Here is a 20,470-nt window from a genome sequence, read left to right on the forward strand (position 1 = left end):
GCGAGGATTGCCAGTGTCCACAGTACATGTGGAATGCCTCTTTAGAATCTGCAACACTTGTTTTAGGTATTGCAGTGATGGCCTTTCCAGAAATAGTGAGTCTGATATTGATGATTCAGAAGAGTCAGAATAAGATTATCCAAGACAGTATTTGGATGCAGTTCATTTTTACAAAGCTTTTTGTTTTTAAAATTCTCTGTCACTAGCAAAAATAGGGGAGAGAGAGATATTAGCTACAAGGTATGATCATAAAGCAGTAAACATGATTTTAAACTCGCCTTGAAAGCAGATGAGCAGTTGCAATATCACTGGATAAATTTATACTCTCAAAGTGACTATGAAGGATGAGATATATATTCATTTCAGTATATACATTCTGATAAATTTATCTAAAATAATTTAAATTTTAATAGTCGGAACTGATATCACAATTTTCCAGACTATTTTAAAGGTTTATTTTTTTGTTAAAGATTTATTAATTTTTTATTACAAAGTCAGATATACAAAGAGGAGGAGAGACAGAGAGGAAGATCTTCCATCCAATGATTCACTCCCCAAGTGAGCACAACGGCCGGTGCTGGGCCGATCCGATGCCGGGAACCAGGAACCTCTTCCGGGTTTCCCATGCAGGTGCAGGGTCCCAAAGCTTTGGGCCGTCCTCGAGTGCTTTCCCATGCCACAAGCAGGGAGCTGGATGGGAAGTGGAGCTGCCGGGATTAGAAACGGCGCCCATATGGGATCCTGGCGCATTCAATGTGAGGACTTTAGCTGCTAGGCCACTGCAACGGGCCCTAAAAGTTTATTTTTATTAGAAAGTCAGATATATATAGAGGAGGAGAAACAGAGAGGAAGATCCCCAAGCAGCTGCAATGGCCAGAGCTGTGCCAGTCTGAAGCCAGGAGCCAGGAGCTTTCTCTGGGTCTCAAACCGGCGCCCATATGGCCCAGTGCATGCAAGGCAAGGACTTGAGCTGCTTTGCTACTGTACTAGGCCTAACATTTTTCCAGATTTACAAAGTATACTGGGGCCCAGAGCAATGGCTCAATTGTCTAATCCTCACCTTGCTAGTGCTTGGATCCCATATGGGTGCCCAGTTCATATCCTGGCTGTTCCACTTCTCATCCAGCTCCCTGCTTGTGGCCTGAGAAAGCAGAAGAGGGTGGCCCAAGTCCTTGGGGTGAGCACTCATTTGAAACACTGCAGAAAATAACTCCTGGTTCGTGGTTCTATGTTGACTCAGCTTAAGCCATTGCATCCATTTGGGAAATGAACCAGCAGTTGGAAGGTCTTTCTGTCGCCCCTCTTTAAATCTGCCTTCAAGAATAAAATATTTTAAAAAGGTATACTGTATCGTAAGTGGACTTTGTGCTTGACCTTTGTAGTTTTTTGTTTTTAAATTTGTTTTGCTAATTTTTCTTTAGTAGGCAATATTAGCATAACTGTTCCTGTAACCGTGGATGTTATTTATTCTTCCTGGGTATTATTTGCTATTAAATTGTTTTTGAGAAATTTTGTAACCCTAAATGACTGATGTTCTGCAGCAGAAATATGCAATTCTTTGCTACGAAGAAATATATCCCTATTTTTTTGAAAGTTTCTGTGTTTAGAAATAAACTATATGGGGCCCGGCGGCGTGGCCTAGCGGCTAAAGTCCTTGCCTTGAAAGCCCCGGGATCCCATATGGGCGCCGGTTCTAATCCCGGCAGCTCCACTTCCCATCCAGCTCCCTGCTTGTGGCCTGGGAAAGCAGTCGAGGACGACCCAAAGCTTTGGGACACTGCACCCGCGTGGGAGACCTGGAAGAGGTTCCTGGTTCCCGGCTTCGGATCGGCGCGCACCGGCCCGTTGTGGCTCACTTGGGGAGTGAAACATCGGATGGAAGATCTTCCTGTCTGTCTCTCCTCCTCTCTGTATATCCGGCTTTCCAATAAAAAAAAAAAAAAAAAAAGAAAGAAATAAACTATATGATCCAAACTAATTGAAGAAAGAGATAGAGTTATTCAAGCTATAGAAATAAATGAAAAAAAAAAAAAAAGAAGTAAATGATATCATTGAGGTTGGGGATAAAATATTTATGGGACCATGCATTTGAAGAGGCTTTCAGTTGTCTATGGTGAGTTTGTGGATTGAGTTTATAAAAACATTTTGTAAATTTCTGTATAAAAGCATCCTATGCATGAGGAATCATTAGACTAGAAACAGAAAGTCAAGTGCAGCACAGATGAGGTCTTTAGAATCAAAACTACTCTGGATATTTGAGCCTCTACCATGCTGCCCTCAACCTACCAAGATGTGACCCTCTCTATCCCATATACCCATCTCCCCATATTCTAGCTTTGCAAACCATCAGATTTCTTCTAGACACAATAAGAAATCTTGCTTCACATTTTGATTTGCTTGGTTAATGTTACAATGTAAGATTTAATACATAGCTTCTCTCTTCGCGTATTCCCGTGTTTTTGGCAATTTCCATATTGTCTTGTACGTATATCCTATTTTGTACTTTGTGTTTTGTGCTTCACCTTCCCTTCTCCAAATTGCCAACATTTTCCTCATTTTCATGTCTTTTCATAATAACTTTAAAAACCGGTTCTTTAAAAAAAAACTCATTTATTCAACTATTTGAAAGGCAGAGTTACAGGAGAATCTTTCATCAACTAGTTCATTGTCCAAATGGCTACAGAAGCCACAGGGCTGTGTTTTTATCTGGTATCCTTTGTGAGTAGCCGGGACCCAAGGTGACACCAGCCCGGGCAATTTCCCAAGCATGTTAGTAGGGGACTATATAGAAAAGCCAGCAGCCAGGAACCAAATTGGTGTTCATATGGGATGCCAGTGTAACAGACAGTGGCTCAACCCAGTGTGTCATAGTGCCAGCCCCTGGAAATACGTTCTTTAGTAACAGGCTCTCTTCTATCCTCACTTCCTCACTGGATGTTCCCTTAATTTCACTTTACTGAAAGTTGACTTTTATTGAAGGGTTTCTGCCTCAGCTGCTGTGTGTTTAAATAGTCATGCCCATTAGTCCACGTGGAGTTCAAGGGTTAGGAGATGAGACCAGTGGATTCCTCCCTCTGCCTCTTTCAGACTGTGAGTTCTCCATCCTTAGGAACCTACATACACTCACTTCTGTGATGTTTATTCAACACTTTATTATGTCTCCATATTTGCACAATTTTTTGGCTATCCTCCTCCAATTTTGTCCCTATTTTCAGTCTTGCTCATCCATGTGGCAGAACCTGTACAATAATCTTCTTGTTCCCAAGTTCTTTATTTATAGTGACCTTAAGTATCCCTGTTAAGTTAACTTTTTGTAAGCATTGCTTTGCCCTGCTGCTGGTTGAACTCTGCAGTAGTTCAGGTCATACAGCATCATTTGTCATTGCTTTCTTCACTTGAGTATTTCTTAAAGCAGAAAAAGCAGTATATTCAAAGCTGAATTCCTGGTCTTCCTGAATAAGCCTGCTTCTCTTCCCAAAGTTTCTCAACCTTTTATATATCCCATTGTCTAGCAAGTTGTCCAAAATGAAAAGCTAGAATTTATCTTTGATTTATTTTCTCCACATCATTCCTTTTCTTATTTCTTAAAGGTTTATTTTATTTATATTTGAATTGCAAAGTTACAGAGAGAAAGAGAGAGAGAGAGAGAGAAATGTCTTCCATCCACTGGTTTATGTTCCAGTGGCCACAAAAGCCAGATCTGAGTCGATCTGGAGCCAGGATCCAGGAGCTTCTTCCAGATCTCCCGTGTGTATTAGGATCCAAACATTTGAGCCGTTATATGCTACTTTCCCAGGCCATAAGCAAGGAGCCGGATAAGAGGTGGAGTAGCTGGGACTAGAACCATCCTCCTCATCCTAAATGTTTTTAAATGCATCAACTCCCCCCATCCACATCCTTTTTTTTGAAATATGTTTATTTTTATTGGAAAATCAGATCAGATTTACAGAGAAAAGGAGAAACGAAGAGAAATATCTTCCATTTCCTGGTTCATGCCCTAGGTGGCCACAGTGGCTGGAGCTGAGCTGATATGAAGCCAGAAACTTGGAGCTTCTTCTTAGTTTCCCACATAGGTAGAAGGTTCCAAGGCTTTGAACCATCCTCTACTATTTTGCCAGAAAGCTAGATAGTAATTGGAGCAGCTGGGACAGAAACAGTTACCCATATATGATCTCAACACTTGCAAGGTGAGGATTTAAGCATTGAGGCATCCTGCTAGACCATCCCCATTCTGATTTGCAGGTGTAAGACTGGAGTTTTGCAGCTGTTTCCTAAGTAAACTAATTGCATCTGCTGTTGACAGTGGGTGACATGGAGTTAGTGTAAAATGCAAATCAATGTCAAATTCCTACTTAACTTTCTACTTTTAAAATTAAGTACAAGTTCTTTAACACAGATTAAAGATCCTGACATCTGTCTCTGTTAGCCTCTCTAACTTAACTCTTGTCCTTCTCCTTTTAAAACACAATGATTCAATCATGTTAAATTTATTCATTTTTAATTCATGGTAGGTTTATTTAACTCCAGGGGGAGTTAGAAGGGGAAAACGCTGACTCTATGGAACTGTATCATGAAAGTAAAGAATTTAAAAATAATAATAATAATAATTCCCCCCCACTTCTTTCCTCAGTTACTCCTCATCTTTCAGGCCTTTGCATCCTCTAGCAAGCCCTCCCTAGTGCCCCCCTCTTCTGGACAAGTACCGCTTCTCTGTATTGTGGTGCCTTCAATTTTCTTTTGCAGCACTTCCTACTATACATGATAATTGCCTGCTTACAGATGTGCATCCTCTGTGAGACTATTGTCTCTGAGACAGCAGAAACATGTCAGTAGTACTTAGAACAATTTTACATTAGTATATCAGTAAATTATCTGATAAGTGGATAAATATAGAAAAAAACCAAGATTTCTTTTTTAAGAATGATTGGTGATAAGGTTAGATGAGATCTTATAGATAATGTACTGTCAAATATGATTACCTTGTTTAGTGTATAAACTGAGTACATAGTGTATAAACTGAGTAGGTAAGAAAATAAAGTAGGAAGTACCATTTCTCATGAAAGTATGGTATGTTACATGCGTGTAGTCCAAAGATCCTCAAATTTAATTGAGGCCCTTAGACTAGAAACAATAACAATATGATGTATGTGTCATGAAATGGCAGAATGATTTAAACACCAGAAGGGAAGGATACAAAGCAAAAAAAAATGATGCATTACATTGTTTGGCATTGATCATTGCATTACAACTTATTTGAATTCTGTTACCTTATTCTATCTGTTTAGATGAAGCAGATGAACAATCCAAGAAGAAAGTTTTTAGAAAGAATTATTGAAGAGGGCAGAGGAAGATTGGAAGAGCTGAGGGAAGGCAACTGGGAGGGTAGCTTGGGGAGTGGGGGGCTTCTTCAGGAAGAAAAAGCCATTGGAATGTGAAAGTTTGTACATGAGCTATTAAGAAAAGCATTTCTTGTGGTGATAAACTCATCGTGGCTTCTTATCTCCCATTTCTCCTATTTAGTTGTGACTTTCACAGGACAGAAAAAAGCTGTTTTCTTGGTGCCTGAGTGTCACTGATTTGGCTTGTAAGCTGAATGTCCCTTAACAGGTTTACTTGTATCCTAAGAATTCCAAGTTTAAGGTTCATGTTTCCTATATACTAGCCAATTTCCTGAGCACCCTCAGGCCTTCGTACCTTGTCCAAAAAAATGAATAATTTAGAATAAATTATCTCAGAGAAGCAACTACAAATGTGGAGTAGATGCAGTAGGAGCTAAGGTGCAACAAGTACCTTCATGGGCACCATAACGGAAATCACCACCATTAGGCAAATGATGAAGTGGAAGATGCAGGTTCTGCAGCAGCAGGTGGTTAATGTGGAAGACAGGATGAGGCACCTTCAGAGTGAAGTAGAGAGGGAAAGGATGGGCCCAAAAGCAGGCTGATGCAGAGAGGGCCTCCTGAAGCTTCTTAGAGTTTCTGTGAGGAGAGCTGGACAGTGTTTAGGAGTGCATGGCTATTGCCCCACCTAGGTTGAACAAAGTAGACAAAGGTGCTGATGAGAGTGGGAGAGGTGCCAATTCCAAGGATTATTGAAAATCGGTCCTTAAAAGATAAAAGAAATGGAACTCTGGGAAATCCAGCTCGGGGAACCCAAGCATACTGCAGAAGAGGCAGACAGGAAGTATGAAGAGGTGGCTGGTAAGTTGACGGTTGTTGAAGGAGTCTGGGAACTCAAAGAGGTGGAAACTGAGCTGGCAGCGTCCTATTGTGACGGGAAGGAAGAACAGCTGGGGCTGATGGATCACAACTGCAGCATCAATACCGCCAAAGAAAAGTAATCTCTAAAAGTAGACAGACATGAGCAAGAAATAAAGCTTCCTACTGGTAAATTCAAGGAAGCAGAAAACTGGGCTGAAGTTGCTGAGAGATCAGTAGCCAAGCTGGGGGAAAAATTGCTGATTTGGAAAATAAACTGAAATGCCCCAAACAGCAGCACTCTGTACATAAATTGTGTTGGACCAGACCCTGATCTAAATATGGGACACCCATGTCCCACCCTGCCGCTGCTCTGCCCTCTGACCTGGACCCCACCTTGAGGCCCACTTGCTGAAAGCTGACCTCTAAACTAACTGACCGCTGATCTTTAACTGGAAGGTTGTTTCCTCCTTTTGCCACCCATCTGCTCTATCCTGAAATCCCATCCACAGTGTCTTTCCCACCAGTCTCTGCCTCTTCCCAGAGATTCCAGAGGGACTTGAGGCTGAGCACTTCAGGAAATAATTAAGGAATGTGAACACAATGCAAAGTACACCTTTTTTGTTGTTGTAGCAATCATTTTGTAAACCATTCCGAACAATTTCACCCTTGGAGGCAGCAATCTAGTCCCTTTCTTTCTTTTTTCAGCTTAATGTGTAATGCCTTCTCCATAGAGGAGGGAAGGGGGATGGGCCTGCCTTACTGAGAGCCAAACAGAGCCCAGGGAGACTCTACTCTAGGGAATCTCAATGCTCTAAACAAGTTATCAGCCAAATCAGGAAGAGGATACAAAGGGCTGGCCAAAAAAATGCACAAAAAGCCATGTTATTTTGGTTTGCAGCTAAAAGATATCTTAGGACAGTGGAGGGTTTTCTTTTATCTTTCAAAAAAAGTTTTTACATATTTTTATAAGAAGTGACCAAGTTAAGATGGTAAGACCTCCGAGACCAATTTTTTTTTTTGCTTCACCTCTGCCCCTTTCTGGCAGCTTGCAGAGTGATCATGTGTTGCTTGGGCTGAGGTGGCCACTTCATTGCCTTCCTGTCTCCTAGAAGAAAATTATGTTTTTGCCACTGATTTAGTCCTAGCCAACACATCTCACCATCCTTGGCTGAGTCTGAAGCTCTACTTCTGAAAGTACCATCTTATTGTGCTTTGTGTCCATCAGTAGTAAAGAATTCCCATGTATAAAACTTCTAAAATTTGATATTTGATATTTTGAAACCTTGCTTCTCTGGCCTTGAGGACCCTAGCCAGCCCTTCTGGCTGAGACTTCTTCACAAGCCTGGCTGGTGGGATACTGGCATTTCCAAGTTTCTTTCCCCACCAAATTCCCAGTTTGGGTAAGATTGCTGTGTGATCTGTTAGTCATACATCCTGCAGCTTATTGATTTAAACTGTACTCTCCTTTTGTTGTGTCTTTGGGGCCTGTTGAGGAAAAGAAAAGCCAAATAGTGTAGCTTTTTCGATACTGAATATTGATAATAAGTATCTTTTTGAAATAAAGAACCAGTCCCTTAAAAAAAAAAGAGTAAATTTAAGGCAATCATCAGAATTAATATGCTCTGGATCTCGAATGCCACATAGTATCATTTGTTTAATAAATCTTTTTTTAAAAACATTGAATCTCAGTAAAATTCAAAACATGCTTTATTGACCTGGTTACAGTGAATAATTGCTAGTTTATAGTCAGAGAAAGACTAATCTCTCTCTACTAGTATCTGTCCATATACTTTTTATAATGCATGGTGTGTTGAGTACTATCTTGGTAGTTTTTTGATAATATAACTGCCTTACTTTATTTTTGCAATCTAGTTATAAACAAACATTTCACTGATCATGCACGGGCCCTTAGATTCCACCTAGACCTTAGCATTTAATGAAAATCTGAACTCAAGTATGGCTCAGCTCCAGTTTCTTCACGTGTAAAATAGATAGCAATACCAATACCTTTCTCATTGGATTAATGAGACAATTAAATGAGTACCAAGCGCCTAGTTAATGCTCAGTGTATTGATTAGACCCTGTAGCAGAGTTTAGTCAGATTTTGCCGTGTCACAAATGCCTGGAGTCTTTACATGTGAATTTTATGGGTGGTATCCCTGTTACCTTTTAAAGCCATTTACACCCACTACTTTATGCGATATTTTGATCATAAAATACTAGGTTCTTTTCATAGTTATGTAGATTTGAATTGGCTAACTTCTGAGTGTTCTACTACTTATAATTTCATAGTTGCAAGGCTTGTTCAAACTGGAACAAAATATCCCTTCCATGGCTTTCTTGTATTATATGATGCAAGATACTTGTATCACAGAATGAATTTAGAATGTCTCTTTCTAAATCTCCAGGAGTTAAATCAGAGCTAACTACCAGGTACACAAAAGTCCTGAAATTAAAATTGATATACAGTATCCTCCTGGGGATAAGTCTAAAGTACACTTTTGCAAATGATAAGGTATCCTGCACACAAGTTTACGATTTACTACCTGGTTATTCCCAGATTTCACTTAGGAGACATTATAAATTTATAACCTGACTATATTGTGTCCTAAACATTGAAGGCAAACCACAGTGTGTGGACTTCATTTTAGCCACAGAGAAATTGTAACAGGCCCCAAACCAGAGAAGCAAGTAAGTAGTAGATCCGGGAATAGAACTGAAAGGGCTCTGATTCCTCCTCACATACAGAGACCGCAAAACTCTGCTCCTCCTGAGCATAATAACAGATTGTCTGACGCCGCCAGACCACCAGTATATGACACATCAGGAGCTAACCATGGAACACACTCCAGTAACATGTAATCTTCCTTCTAAAGGCGTGCTCTGAAACCAGAGCAATAAGAAAGATCCATTGCAGATACTACGTGATTATTTATGTTTGAGATATTTAGTTGGTACCAAAAAAGTGTGCTCCTCTGCTAAGGTTATAACATAAAGTAATAATTTATAACCATAGAACTGTTTACAAGTTCTTAATGACAGTTTTATAAGCCTTAGTGAAGCTAGCTAATGTATCCTTGGAGGATGAAAAATAGCATCGTGCAAATATAAGGAGTAGAACATTTTTATGTTCCTTTCAAAAATTGGCTGCAATTTACTTTTAATGGCTTTGTTCTTTTTGTCTTTGACTTCCAGAGCTGAGTGAGTTTTTTGTTTGTTTGTTTGTTTTTAGAGATTTTTTATGCTGCAACGTACTTGTTGTATGGAACACAAGTTAACCAACCGCCAAACTCTAAATCTAGAAGTAGCCCTATTCATCATTACTATTTCATGTTGATCAAAACTGTTTATATTTATTCACATTATGCTATTTTGTCACATCTCAGACCTTCCTGTCCAGAATTATTTTCTTTTTTCCCTGAAATACACTCATTAGAATTTCCTTTGATAAAATTGTTTTGGCTTTTATTTATCTCAAGTTTTCTTAATATTGAAGGGTAAATTTGTTAAATATCAAGAATGATAGTGATTGTCTCAGGCATTTGTGGGCTCTTATTATTGCTTATGGACTTCTATTATTACCATAAAATTCTTAAGTCTTATGATTACAGAGTATTTATGTGCTATTCATTGCACTTGTGTTTATCACTTTATTTAATCCTGATAACAACCTTATTGTAACAGAAGAGTTAGCAGCACACAATGTGTGAGGACAAGAGCTCATCTCAGGAGTCTGTGCTCTTAAAGCACTGTAAAACAACTCCAGCTGTCGCAGCCGCATGGAGAGTGAACCAATAGATGGAGTAATTGGTAGAGTACCTGGCTTTGTTTTTACCTTTCTCTCTGTCACTTTGTCTTTCAAATACACAAATCTAAAACAAACCCCACTATAACAGCTAAGCTATTACACTTAAAAGAAAAAATAGGCTATGACTAGTCATATTAAATACTTAAGTTTATTATAAAACTGTCATAACAACTGTCATAACAAACTGTCTTATTTTCTGCACAAATTACTGGGTATATCATTATCACCAGACACTACCGAGCAGCACAAGCGTGGTGTGCCTGTGTTCCCACATCATAGAACAGTCAGAAAGAACAAGTGAGTATGCGTGTCAAGTATTTTGGACATCTTAGATCTTAAAAAATAAAATTGTCAATGGCAGTAGTAAAATAAAATAGAAAAGCATAGAAACAGGATTCTACTATAGTCAAAATAAAGATTGAAAATGATGTGATGAAATATAAATTCTTAAGTGATTTTGGCATAGCTGGGTAAAGTATATGGAAAACAGAAATTTTAATCTATCTTTTTTTAAAAATGATGGCCTATTAATGAAAGTAATACCAAATTTAGGTTAACTATTTTCTAAATCCATGATACCAGCAGAAGAAATGTTTATTATTAGTTAAATATATGAGGCTAAAGCTGTTACAAGCGTACTAATAAGGCAAAAAACATAAATTAAACTTGAGAGATATTACTCAACATTCCTTTGACAAAACCAGGGGCCACTCTAATTGATTAATGTTGTTGGGCCTTTTAAAAATTTTTAGTTGTGAGAGCTTTCACGAATGGGGTTGAGTACTTTCCTAAATGAGCCAGAGGAGTGCGTGTGATCTTCTTCCACCACGTGAGAGAGTCAAAGCCAGAGAGCCTCAGTATGAGGTCAGGGCCATCTGCAGACCTTGCTCTTGGTGGTCCACCTCCCAGAACTGTGAGCAGCACGTTTCTATCACTTAGAAATCGTCATTCGTGGTATTATGTCATAGCATTCTTATTGATTGGACAGATATTCTATTATCTCTGTTATAAGACAACCTTCATGCAAAATACAAGATAAGTAAATAATTACATAAGCATGCATATACATATATTTATCCAGAGGAGCTGTATAATGGAGGCAGGTATACCATGAAGTGGAGATACATTGTAGTATGCATCTCTACTTTTTTTTTTAAGATTTATTATTGTTTTTTAAAATTGGAAAGTCAGATATACAGAGAGGAGGAGAGACAGATTTGATTCACTCCCCAAGCCGCCACAACGGCTGGAGCTGTGCCAATCCAAAGCCAGGAGACCTAAGCCTCTTCCAGGTCTCCCACACGGGTGCAGGGTCCCAAGGCTTTGGGCCATCTTTGACTGCTTTCCCAGGCCACAAGCAGGGGAGCTGGATGGGAAGCGGGACCAACAGGGCTAGAACCAGCTCCCACATAGGATCCAGGTGTATGCAAGGCGAGGACTTTAGCCACTAGGCTACCACGCCAGGCCTGCATCTCTACATCTGAACAAAAGATGGCCTCCCAGTGAAATTGTTAAGTATGTTTTGACACCAGAATGCTGGCCTATCTACTGTTGTCTCTTCCTACAATGTCTGAATACACTTAATTAGAAGAATGATGGACTTGTTACTGTTGTTGAGGGACTGAACTATTGTTACAGTATAGGGGAAAACAACGAGGGGAGGGGTAGAGGAGAGTGCAAAGGGAAATCTCTGAGCCAATGGAATCAAATCGTGAAAAATAAAGAATTTTTAAAAAATCTTGTTGAACTAAGACAGCTGAGGGGATCATGTTGTGGATCAGTAGCTGATGAAAGCAGTTATTGCAGACTGTGACGAAGCTCCTGGATAAAATTCAATAGTGTGGCTTTGGGTGCTGTGTCAGTGATTTCAAGGGAGATGTGTAGAGAAAGGGGAAACAAGTGAGGAGAGATAGCCCCTGCAGTGTTGAAATAGCTGGGTTTTTGTTTTTTAAATTTTGTTTTTTAAATTTTCGTTCCCACATTTAAGAAACGGCTTGTCATGTTTTTCTGTGGCTGGCTGTTTCTTGCAACGTGATATTCTCCAGTTCCAAACATTATGCTACAAATATTATGATTTCATTTTTTGTATAACTCAATGATATTCTAGTATGTATATATGTCACATTTTTTTCTGTTTATTAGTTGATGGAATGCTTGTCTTACATACAAATTGATTACCAAGAATGACAAAAGCAGAACAAAGATCTTACATTCCGCAGTGACCTTACATAAATCGTACCATTATAGCCAAAAAGGGCTTTTTATCATGTTTTAAATACTTTACTTTCACTTTTCATTTCAGTTATTTTGCTTCTGCATTCCCCAAGCTTATGCAACTACATTTCCACTTTTAACATTGTAACTATCCACTAAAAATTAATTCATTTGTTACCTGATCTGTAACTCTAGCTGACAGTGTTGTCTGTGCTCTGAACTCTTATAATTCCTAACAAATGCCACTTTCATATTTTTATTTATTTTATAGTTATCGCAAAAGGTTTTAACTTCCTAAATTTTAAATTCCTTAGGATAGGGATCAGGTTTTAGCCAATTATTTTATTATACATATTAATATTATGTGCATTTCATTTAGTAAGCATGAAATGAATATTTGTCCAATGAACATTATATTATATATATGTACTAAGATATAAGGTGGTATTTTAAGAGAAAATAATGTTTGTCTTTTCCATAGGTCAATTCTAAAGGCTTGTCTTTTCTGAAGCATTTATTTCTTTCCTTTGAGATACAGAGTTACAGAGAGACAGAGACATCTTCCAACCTCTAGTTCACTTGCCAAATGGCCATCATGGCTAGAGCTGGACCACTCCAAAGCCAGGAGCCAGGAGCTTCTTCTCGTCTCCCATTTGGTTGCAGGGGCCCAAGCACATGGCCATTCTCTGTTGCTTTCCCAGTTGGAGTAGCAGGGAGTTAGATCAGAGGTAGAGCAGCTGGAACACAAATCTGTACCCAAATGGGATGCCAGCACTATAGTTAGCGGTATTGCTGGCTATGCTACTGCACCAGTCCCAAGGCTTGTCTTCAAAGGTTGTTTTGTTCACCTCTTCCATTATCAATGTTTTGTCTTATAGATATGGCATGAATTGTCTTATTCAGTTTGAAGATTTTGCCAATATGAATGCATTTCGTCTCCTGAACAAGTATCGAAACCAGTATTGCACATTCAATGATGATATTCAAGGTAAAAAAAAATTTATTGTTTATGGATCACGAACATGTCTGAAATTACTTAATTAAAATTCAGGAACTTCAAGCTAATTACCTATTAGATGCCAGATATTATGCTTTATGATTTCATCCATTTTTTATTTTTTAGTTCCCACATTTAACATAAGTACTTTTCTGACACAAGTGTATCATATTACTTGTAAACTATAGAATGAGCTTCTAGAAATAAAACAAAATTCCTAGTGATTATTATTAAACAAATAATGAAATATCTGAAAAATATTTATCATTGTTTAAAAATCACACACACATACACTTCTAACCTTTCTAGGTAATATGCTGTTTTTAAGTTTCACTGAGTAAGAGCTGTGTGTAGGAAAAATGTGCCACATTTTACTATTTGTCTTCGATCATCGATGCTTAGGTTTCTACTTTGGTCTGACCCATCTTGTTTTAATAAAATTCCTTCCTTTATTAAAATCTTTATGATTATTGTTTTCCAGGATACAGTTTTATAGGCATAAGGGTTCCTCCCTCCCTCTTCCTTTCCTCCCTTGCTCTTCTCCCCTCTCCTGTGTTATGACAGTAGTATAGTCCCTTAGTACAAGTTGCAAGTTTAACTTTCTGATGTTTAAATATATTGTGACATTGTAAGCATAGGCCAAGGGATGTCCTTCCTTTTTAGCCTTTGAGATTACACCCATTCTACCTCCCCCTTTACCCCAGCTTACACCCACTGTGGGAACTATGAGAGTGTGTTGGATCCTGTTTCACTCCCTGCGAATAGCAATAAAAACAGTGGCAATAAAAACAGTGGCAGAGATCCTAAGGAGGAAGACCTAGCAACTTGAAACTTGATCACCTCCACTTCACTTCCCCTGTTCTCTTACCTGAAGTCTCAGTCTCACTCAACTTCATCGACTCACCCTATTTCTTAAAATGGTCCCTTCTGCTAGCTTCCATGTCATGGGAGCCTGCTTATTTTTTTGGATGTCTTTGGCATTGTAGGAGTGGAGGAACAGGCTCGTGATTTTCTGTTTGGTAACAGAACAATTCAGTGCTCCACTGATGACCATTCTCTTTTTTAAATATTTGAAGATCTATGTTTCAACCCCACACATTTAAATAACAGATTTCTATCTCCAACGCAAGTCTAATTCCGCATCTAAACACTCATATATTATGTAAAATTTTCTTTTGGATACCTCATAATTATCTCATATTCAACATACCCAAAATAAATTTGTATTTCCTTCTCAGATTTCACTTTCTTGTAATGTTCTCTTCAATGAGTTTCTGATAGTTCCCTTATTTTCTTTTTACATTTTATTTATTCATTTTTAGTTGGGACCCAGAAAGGAGAAGATGGGAGAAAGGGAGAGAGACAGCGCCCAGGTAGTCACCTGCCTCACTCCCCCACATGACTGTGACAGCCAGGGATGGGTCAGGCAGAAGCCAGCAGCTGGGACGTTAGTCCATACCTCCCATGGAGGTGGGAGAGACCCAAATACTTGAGGATCATCTGTCACCTCCCAAAGTGTATATTAGCAGGAAACTGGAATGGAAAGGGAACAGAATTCAGACTTAAACACTTCAGGATGAAATGCAGCGTCCTGCTAGGTCAAATACTCACTTCAGTAGCTCCTTCTTCAGCTTTGCCCACCAAACACATTAAAACAATTCTTCGTCTTGCAACAATTTTTCTCCATCATTAGAATAATTACTGTTATCTTTCCTAAAAACTTATCTTTTGCAAGAAATCTGCTCATATTTACTCTTGATATAAACCTAAGCACTAAGGATTCAGCAGGGAACAAGGTCTAATTTTCCTTTTCCTGTAGAAATCAATTCATCCCTTCTAAAAAATAATGGTTTTATTTGCACTTAGGATAAAGATGAAAATCCTGAAAATGATCACAAATGTGCTGTCGTACACTTACCTGTCTCCAGACTCATTCTGGCCTTTCTCATTGCTGAAATGAGCCAGCCTTCTTCCTGTTAGAAGATCTATTCCGCTCCTTACCTTTCTTCCTAGAATGGTTTTCCCTCCCCTCTTCAAATCTGAGATTCTGCAGAAAATTCTCTTATGTCTAGGCCAATTCTACTGCATGGATTCTGATAGCATTCTTTATACTTCCCCTGTGGTACTTAGCACAGAAGCAGTTTCATATGATAATAAGTTTAAAAAAAATAGTATTTCTCTCCTCCACTAAATTTACAGCTCTCTAAGGCCAAGGAATATAGGTGTGTTTCTCATCACTGTACCTCTTGTGATCAACACAATGCTTAGCCCAGACAGTTACCTTAATATTAGCAGAATAAATGAGTGAAGTATGACGGAAGCAAGGGTTGGCAAATTACAGCTTGTCAGCGAAATCGAGCACACTCCCGGCTTTTATGAGATCTTACCAAAACACAGCCATGCGCTTCTGTTTATGTACTGTTTGCAGCTGCTTTCATGGTACAACAGCAGAATTAAGTCTGGAACAGACACCACATGTCTCACAGCCCTGCAGTATTTATTCGGTGGTCCTTTATGAAAGGAGTTTGCGAAATGTTTATCTAAAGGATCAGGTCTAAAGGAGTGGAAGAGAGTTGAACTAAGGAGTTATGTTAGCTAAGGTAGATTATATTTTGGAAAGATCATTCACATTGTCTTCAGCAAGGAGGAAAAGGTGAAATGTGAGCAAATCTGAAGGCTACTGCCAAAGGTTCTCTAGGCACATGAAGATGGTGCCTTCTAGCAAGTGCCAGGAAGATAGAGGTGAGGATGTGCCGGAGTCCAGCTCCAGCCGAGAGTTCGGAGCTCGGGAAGGGTGCGTGGAGTCGGCGATAAAGAAAGACACAGACACTGACACTTGGTGCGTTCTCACAACAGCCCAAGAAAAAGCTGTCCTTTTTATTTACTCAAAACCTCACAAACTTCTGCACAAGCAACTAATTGTTCTATTTTTTTTACTTCAAGACTAAGGGGGCATGTACAGACATTCGGTCATTCCGTCTGCACTTCAGGGCTAAGCAGGTGTCCCCAGAGATAATTCTTTAAAATACTGTATTCATATTCTTCAAAGCAAGCCATTATTCATTCTTCAACAGTAGCCATGGAGCGGCAGCCAGGACTCCAAGGCCAAGGCACATGCGATTACCTGCTAATCAGTAGTACATTCCTACCACATTTCTATTTCTACAACTTGCCCATTATTCAATGGGAAAATAGTTTACAAGGGAAAAAATATAATCTAAAAACAAAAATTACCAATATTAAATCCCTCTACAACTATAGACCCTGTAACCCCATAAATAAAACAATAATCAAAAACATTTTTCTTTAATAAAAGCATCCTCAATTCCTCTAGCTAAAAATTATAAAAGCGGCTAAAACAGCTACATTTTCTATGCTCCAAAAAATTGCAAAGACAGGCTAGCCTATAAGATAATAATAACTTTATTTATTGCCATAGCAGTTTCAGCTCTCACTCCCATCACTTGCATTCCCGTGGGTCCACTGGGTGCTACCTGACTGGCCAGGCCCTGGAAAGGAGGCAGATCCGCCTCACCTGTGACCTCCTGTCTTCCTGCTGCCTCCTGGCCTTAAACCAATCATTATTTTAGGGCAGGGCACTCGTACAGTGCTCCCAACAAGGATTGATGGTGAGGAGTAGGCAAGGATGAAACATGGGCTTTTGTCTGGGAGAAATGTAAGAAGGCAGTGTAGTTAGAAAGAGAAAATGAAAAACAAAATGATGTCTGGAGGTTAGAAATACAGATTCCGAAGTCAGGCTGATTGGCTTTGCCCCTCACTAGCTGTGTATTTTGTTCAGTTTATTTAATCCGTATTTTTATTTTTTCAGTTACAGCAAAAAGTTGCAGATTTTGTTACTTTTTCTTTGAAACAATAGGATCTAAAGTTTGAGGGGAATAAAAGAGAACTTATATGGAGATGTAGATAGTCGAGTGTGAAACAAAAGAATACAATCATTGAATATTGAGAATCCAATTGAAATTAATCATCTTACATGAATCATTATACCAGATAAAACACTTTAAATAGACAAGATGAACAGCTTGAGTTCTTTATATTAGATATTTTAGGCTGTTTGTGCAAAGGAGGGAGAGTGGAATGGAAAGCTGAGGGTAAAGTGATGACCACGAAACAAAAGGTAAATAAAATGAAGATAAAAGGTTCAGAATTATTTACATTATTTAAGCTTTGCTTTACTCTTTTTTTATCTTTAATTTCTTTTTGAGTATTCATTTATAAGAAATGAATACTTGGAATATTTCAGAAAAGGTGTAACTTGAAATTTCTAGCCAGTTTAAATACGTGGCAAGCATAACTTGAAATTGTTGTGTAGGCAGAGTGAATAGAGACCCTGAATTTGCACACCAGTATCTTTAAATCTCTTTAAATCAGTTCATTTTGTAGTGGTCTACAAATAGCTACCAGTAAACTGTTGAACAAAAGTATACCTTTGTTTCTTTAATACTATGTATCTCTTGATTGTGCGTGTCTCAGAGAAATGTCCATTGAAAGAGAAATACCAGCATCGCAGTTCTCAACATTTAGCCTAGTGCTCTAGACATTGGTTAAGATGCTTGCATCACAGATCAGAGAAATTGGGTTAAATATCTATCCCTGTCTGGCCCATGTATTGGTTCCAATCCCCAACTTGGGGGACGTGCATTTGAGTTCCTGCCTCCTGGCTTGAGCCTTTTCCAGCCCTGACCACTGCAGGCATTTGGGACAATGAACCAACGGATGGGAAATCTCTGTGTTTCTGTCTCTGCACCTGTATTTAAGGGACTAGTCTGTGTAAGAATCAGTTCAGTTTAAGAAATGCTAAATCCAAATCACCAAACAGAAAAAGTAATTAGGACTCAGGATCATAATTTCTATTAACCAAAGTTAGGAATTAAGAGATCAGGGACAGATGTACTTCAGAATTAAAATCTAGAACACAGAAATCTGAGACAAGATCTAAATCAAGGTCAAGAACAGTGAGTGTCTAAGAGCTCTGGGGATTCACAGCAGAATAGTTCCACCCATTAGGTCCCCACTATGGAGACATTACATAGGTAGCTTTTTACCCCAGTTACCTGGCCCAAAATGTGATCTGCACATAGTTAGTCTGCGCATTTTTACACTGGAAATTTAAGGTTATTATTGCTTTATACTACAAAAAATGTTTTAAAAAATTCTTAAAAAATGTATACTCTCTGCCTAGAGAAAACCTTTGGTAAGTTATTAAGATTCTGACTAGAAATAACCAAGACATTTGTACATTTCTCCCTACCAGAATTGTGTCCTTTAAAGACATATTTCCACCGTATATTCCTTTTCTACCTTTTTAGCCTCCTATTTTTACCATTATGTCCGCAGATGTAATACTTTCCTCCCTGTGGGCACAGAAATTGCATTCCAGTGCCAATGAAAATAATTATACAGCCATCACAGCCATACTATGTAAATAAATGTTTTTCCACTAGACCCTTATGGGAACATTTTTCCTTTTTTTTTTTTTTGACATATAAATTGCTTAAAGATTTTATATTACCCAAAAAATGCCTAAATTTGCTGTACTAGTGATCTAAATCTATGTTAAATATCAAATGTTTTTGATAGAAATTGATTTTAGATCTTTAACAGATTTTCTATAGAACCTTCTGTCAATCTCTTTGGATATTTTCTCTTACACTTCTAAGATCCCAAGTAAAGATTTGAATAGTCTCTCCTGATACTAGCTTTCTGCCGTATTATTTGAGCTGAATAGGAAGATACTGGAACCTCAATGTTAAGCATGTAAATTTTCATTTATTTTTATTTTCAGTCTGGCTGGCTGTCCTCTAGTTGTGCCTGATACCTCTCTTGATGCATCTTCAGTTTCATTGTTTCAGACTTCCATAATATTGCAGGGTCACCTAGCATTCGAGGGAGAAACAGATAGGAGTTGTCACTACTTTTCAGCAAGCCAACTTCCTATTTTTCAATATTTTATCTCCACTTCTAGAGGCACGGAGTGCCTTTTACCAATAGACCTTGTGAGAGTTTTGCTGTCTCAGTATGATCACTTCTTATCATTCACCATGCTAGCTAGACATTCAGCTTATTCAAGTCTGCTGAGAGTTTCCATTTCTCAATTAGAAACCTGGCTGCTAAAATTTTGCTGCTACGCTCTTTAAGTCTCATTGACTTTAAAAAAAAAAAAAAAAGGCTGTTTCTGTTGCTTCAGCAGCATTTTGGGGAATACTTATTATGTATTCAATCTCCCGTTTTAAATAGAGTCCACAGTGTCTCTGTATGTTTGCATGTCTTTTTCCTGCCTTTTTCAACCTCCTGTTAATTCCTGAACATCTTTCCCTAGTCCCCCAGCACAGGTGCTCAAGTGATGGTTCTGTTGCCTGGAGCACAATGAACAGACTTTCATGATTGGATCTTGCCTTTTAATGTTTTATTCTTTATTATTATTATTATTAAGTCACATATACAGAGAGAAGAGACAGAGGAAGATCTTCCGTCTGATGGTTCATTCCCAAGTGACCGCAACGGCTGGAGCTGAGCCAATCCAAAGCCAGGAGTCAGGAGCTTTTTCCAGGTCTCCCACGCAGGTGCAGGGTCCCAAGTCTTTGGGCCGTCCTTGACTGCTTTGCTAGGCCACAAGCAGGGAGCTGGATGGGAAGTGGAGCTGCCGAGATTAGAACCGGCGCCCATATGGGATCCCGGGGCTTTCAAGGCGAGGACTTTAGCCACTAGGCCACCGCGCCGGGCCCTTAATGTTTTATTTTTATGCTCACAACAGTCTAGCTTAAATTCTACTTTGCAACTTAACTCCACTTAACATTTCTGATTCACACATATCCAATCCTAAATCTTTTATTCCTCTATACCAGAAGACCTCAAGAGCTTCTCAGTGTGAGGACAGAGGACACATCCTTAGGCCATCATACTTATTCTATGTTCCTTATAGGGAGGGTGAGGTTGAGGAGAGAGAGAGAGAGAGCGCGCGCAGGAGGTGCTGTCATCTCTGAGGAGACGGTAGCATTGGAGCGGTGCTGGGCTCTGCTCTCCCTTTGGCTCAGGCTTGGACACTTGAGAGGTGTCTCATTCCTCAAGGAGCTAGTTGAGACCAACCTGCCTATCCAGCTAAGCCCCTTATTTGTTAGTCTCTGTCCAGAACTTGCACTGATTGGTTGACCTTCATCCTCTCTCCTCTCTCCTCCTTACAGACTGCTGGGGTCGGGTTGTGAATATTATCTTGGCTACACTCACTCATGA

General features: G+C 39.0%; 1 protein-coding gene across 1 annotated transcript in view; it reads left to right on the forward strand.

Moving 5' to 3' along the window:
* ME1 (malic enzyme 1) overlaps window positions 1–20,470 on the forward strand; it is a 168,787-nt gene that overhangs the window by 120,892 nt on the left and 27,425 nt on the right. The window contains exon 7 of the mRNA XM_058661081.1: window positions 13,101–13,210. Within this exon, the coding sequence (XP_058517064.1) occupies window positions 13,101–13,210 (110 nt within the window). The remainder of the gene's footprint in view (window positions 1–13,100; window positions 13,211–20,470) is intronic.

Source organism: Ochotona princeps, chromosome 1 (assembly GCF_030435755.1).
Source record: "Ochotona princeps isolate mOchPri1 chromosome 1, mOchPri1.hap1, whole genome shotgun sequence".
Lineage (NCBI taxonomy): Eukaryota > Metazoa > Chordata > Mammalia > Lagomorpha > Ochotonidae > Ochotona > Ochotona princeps.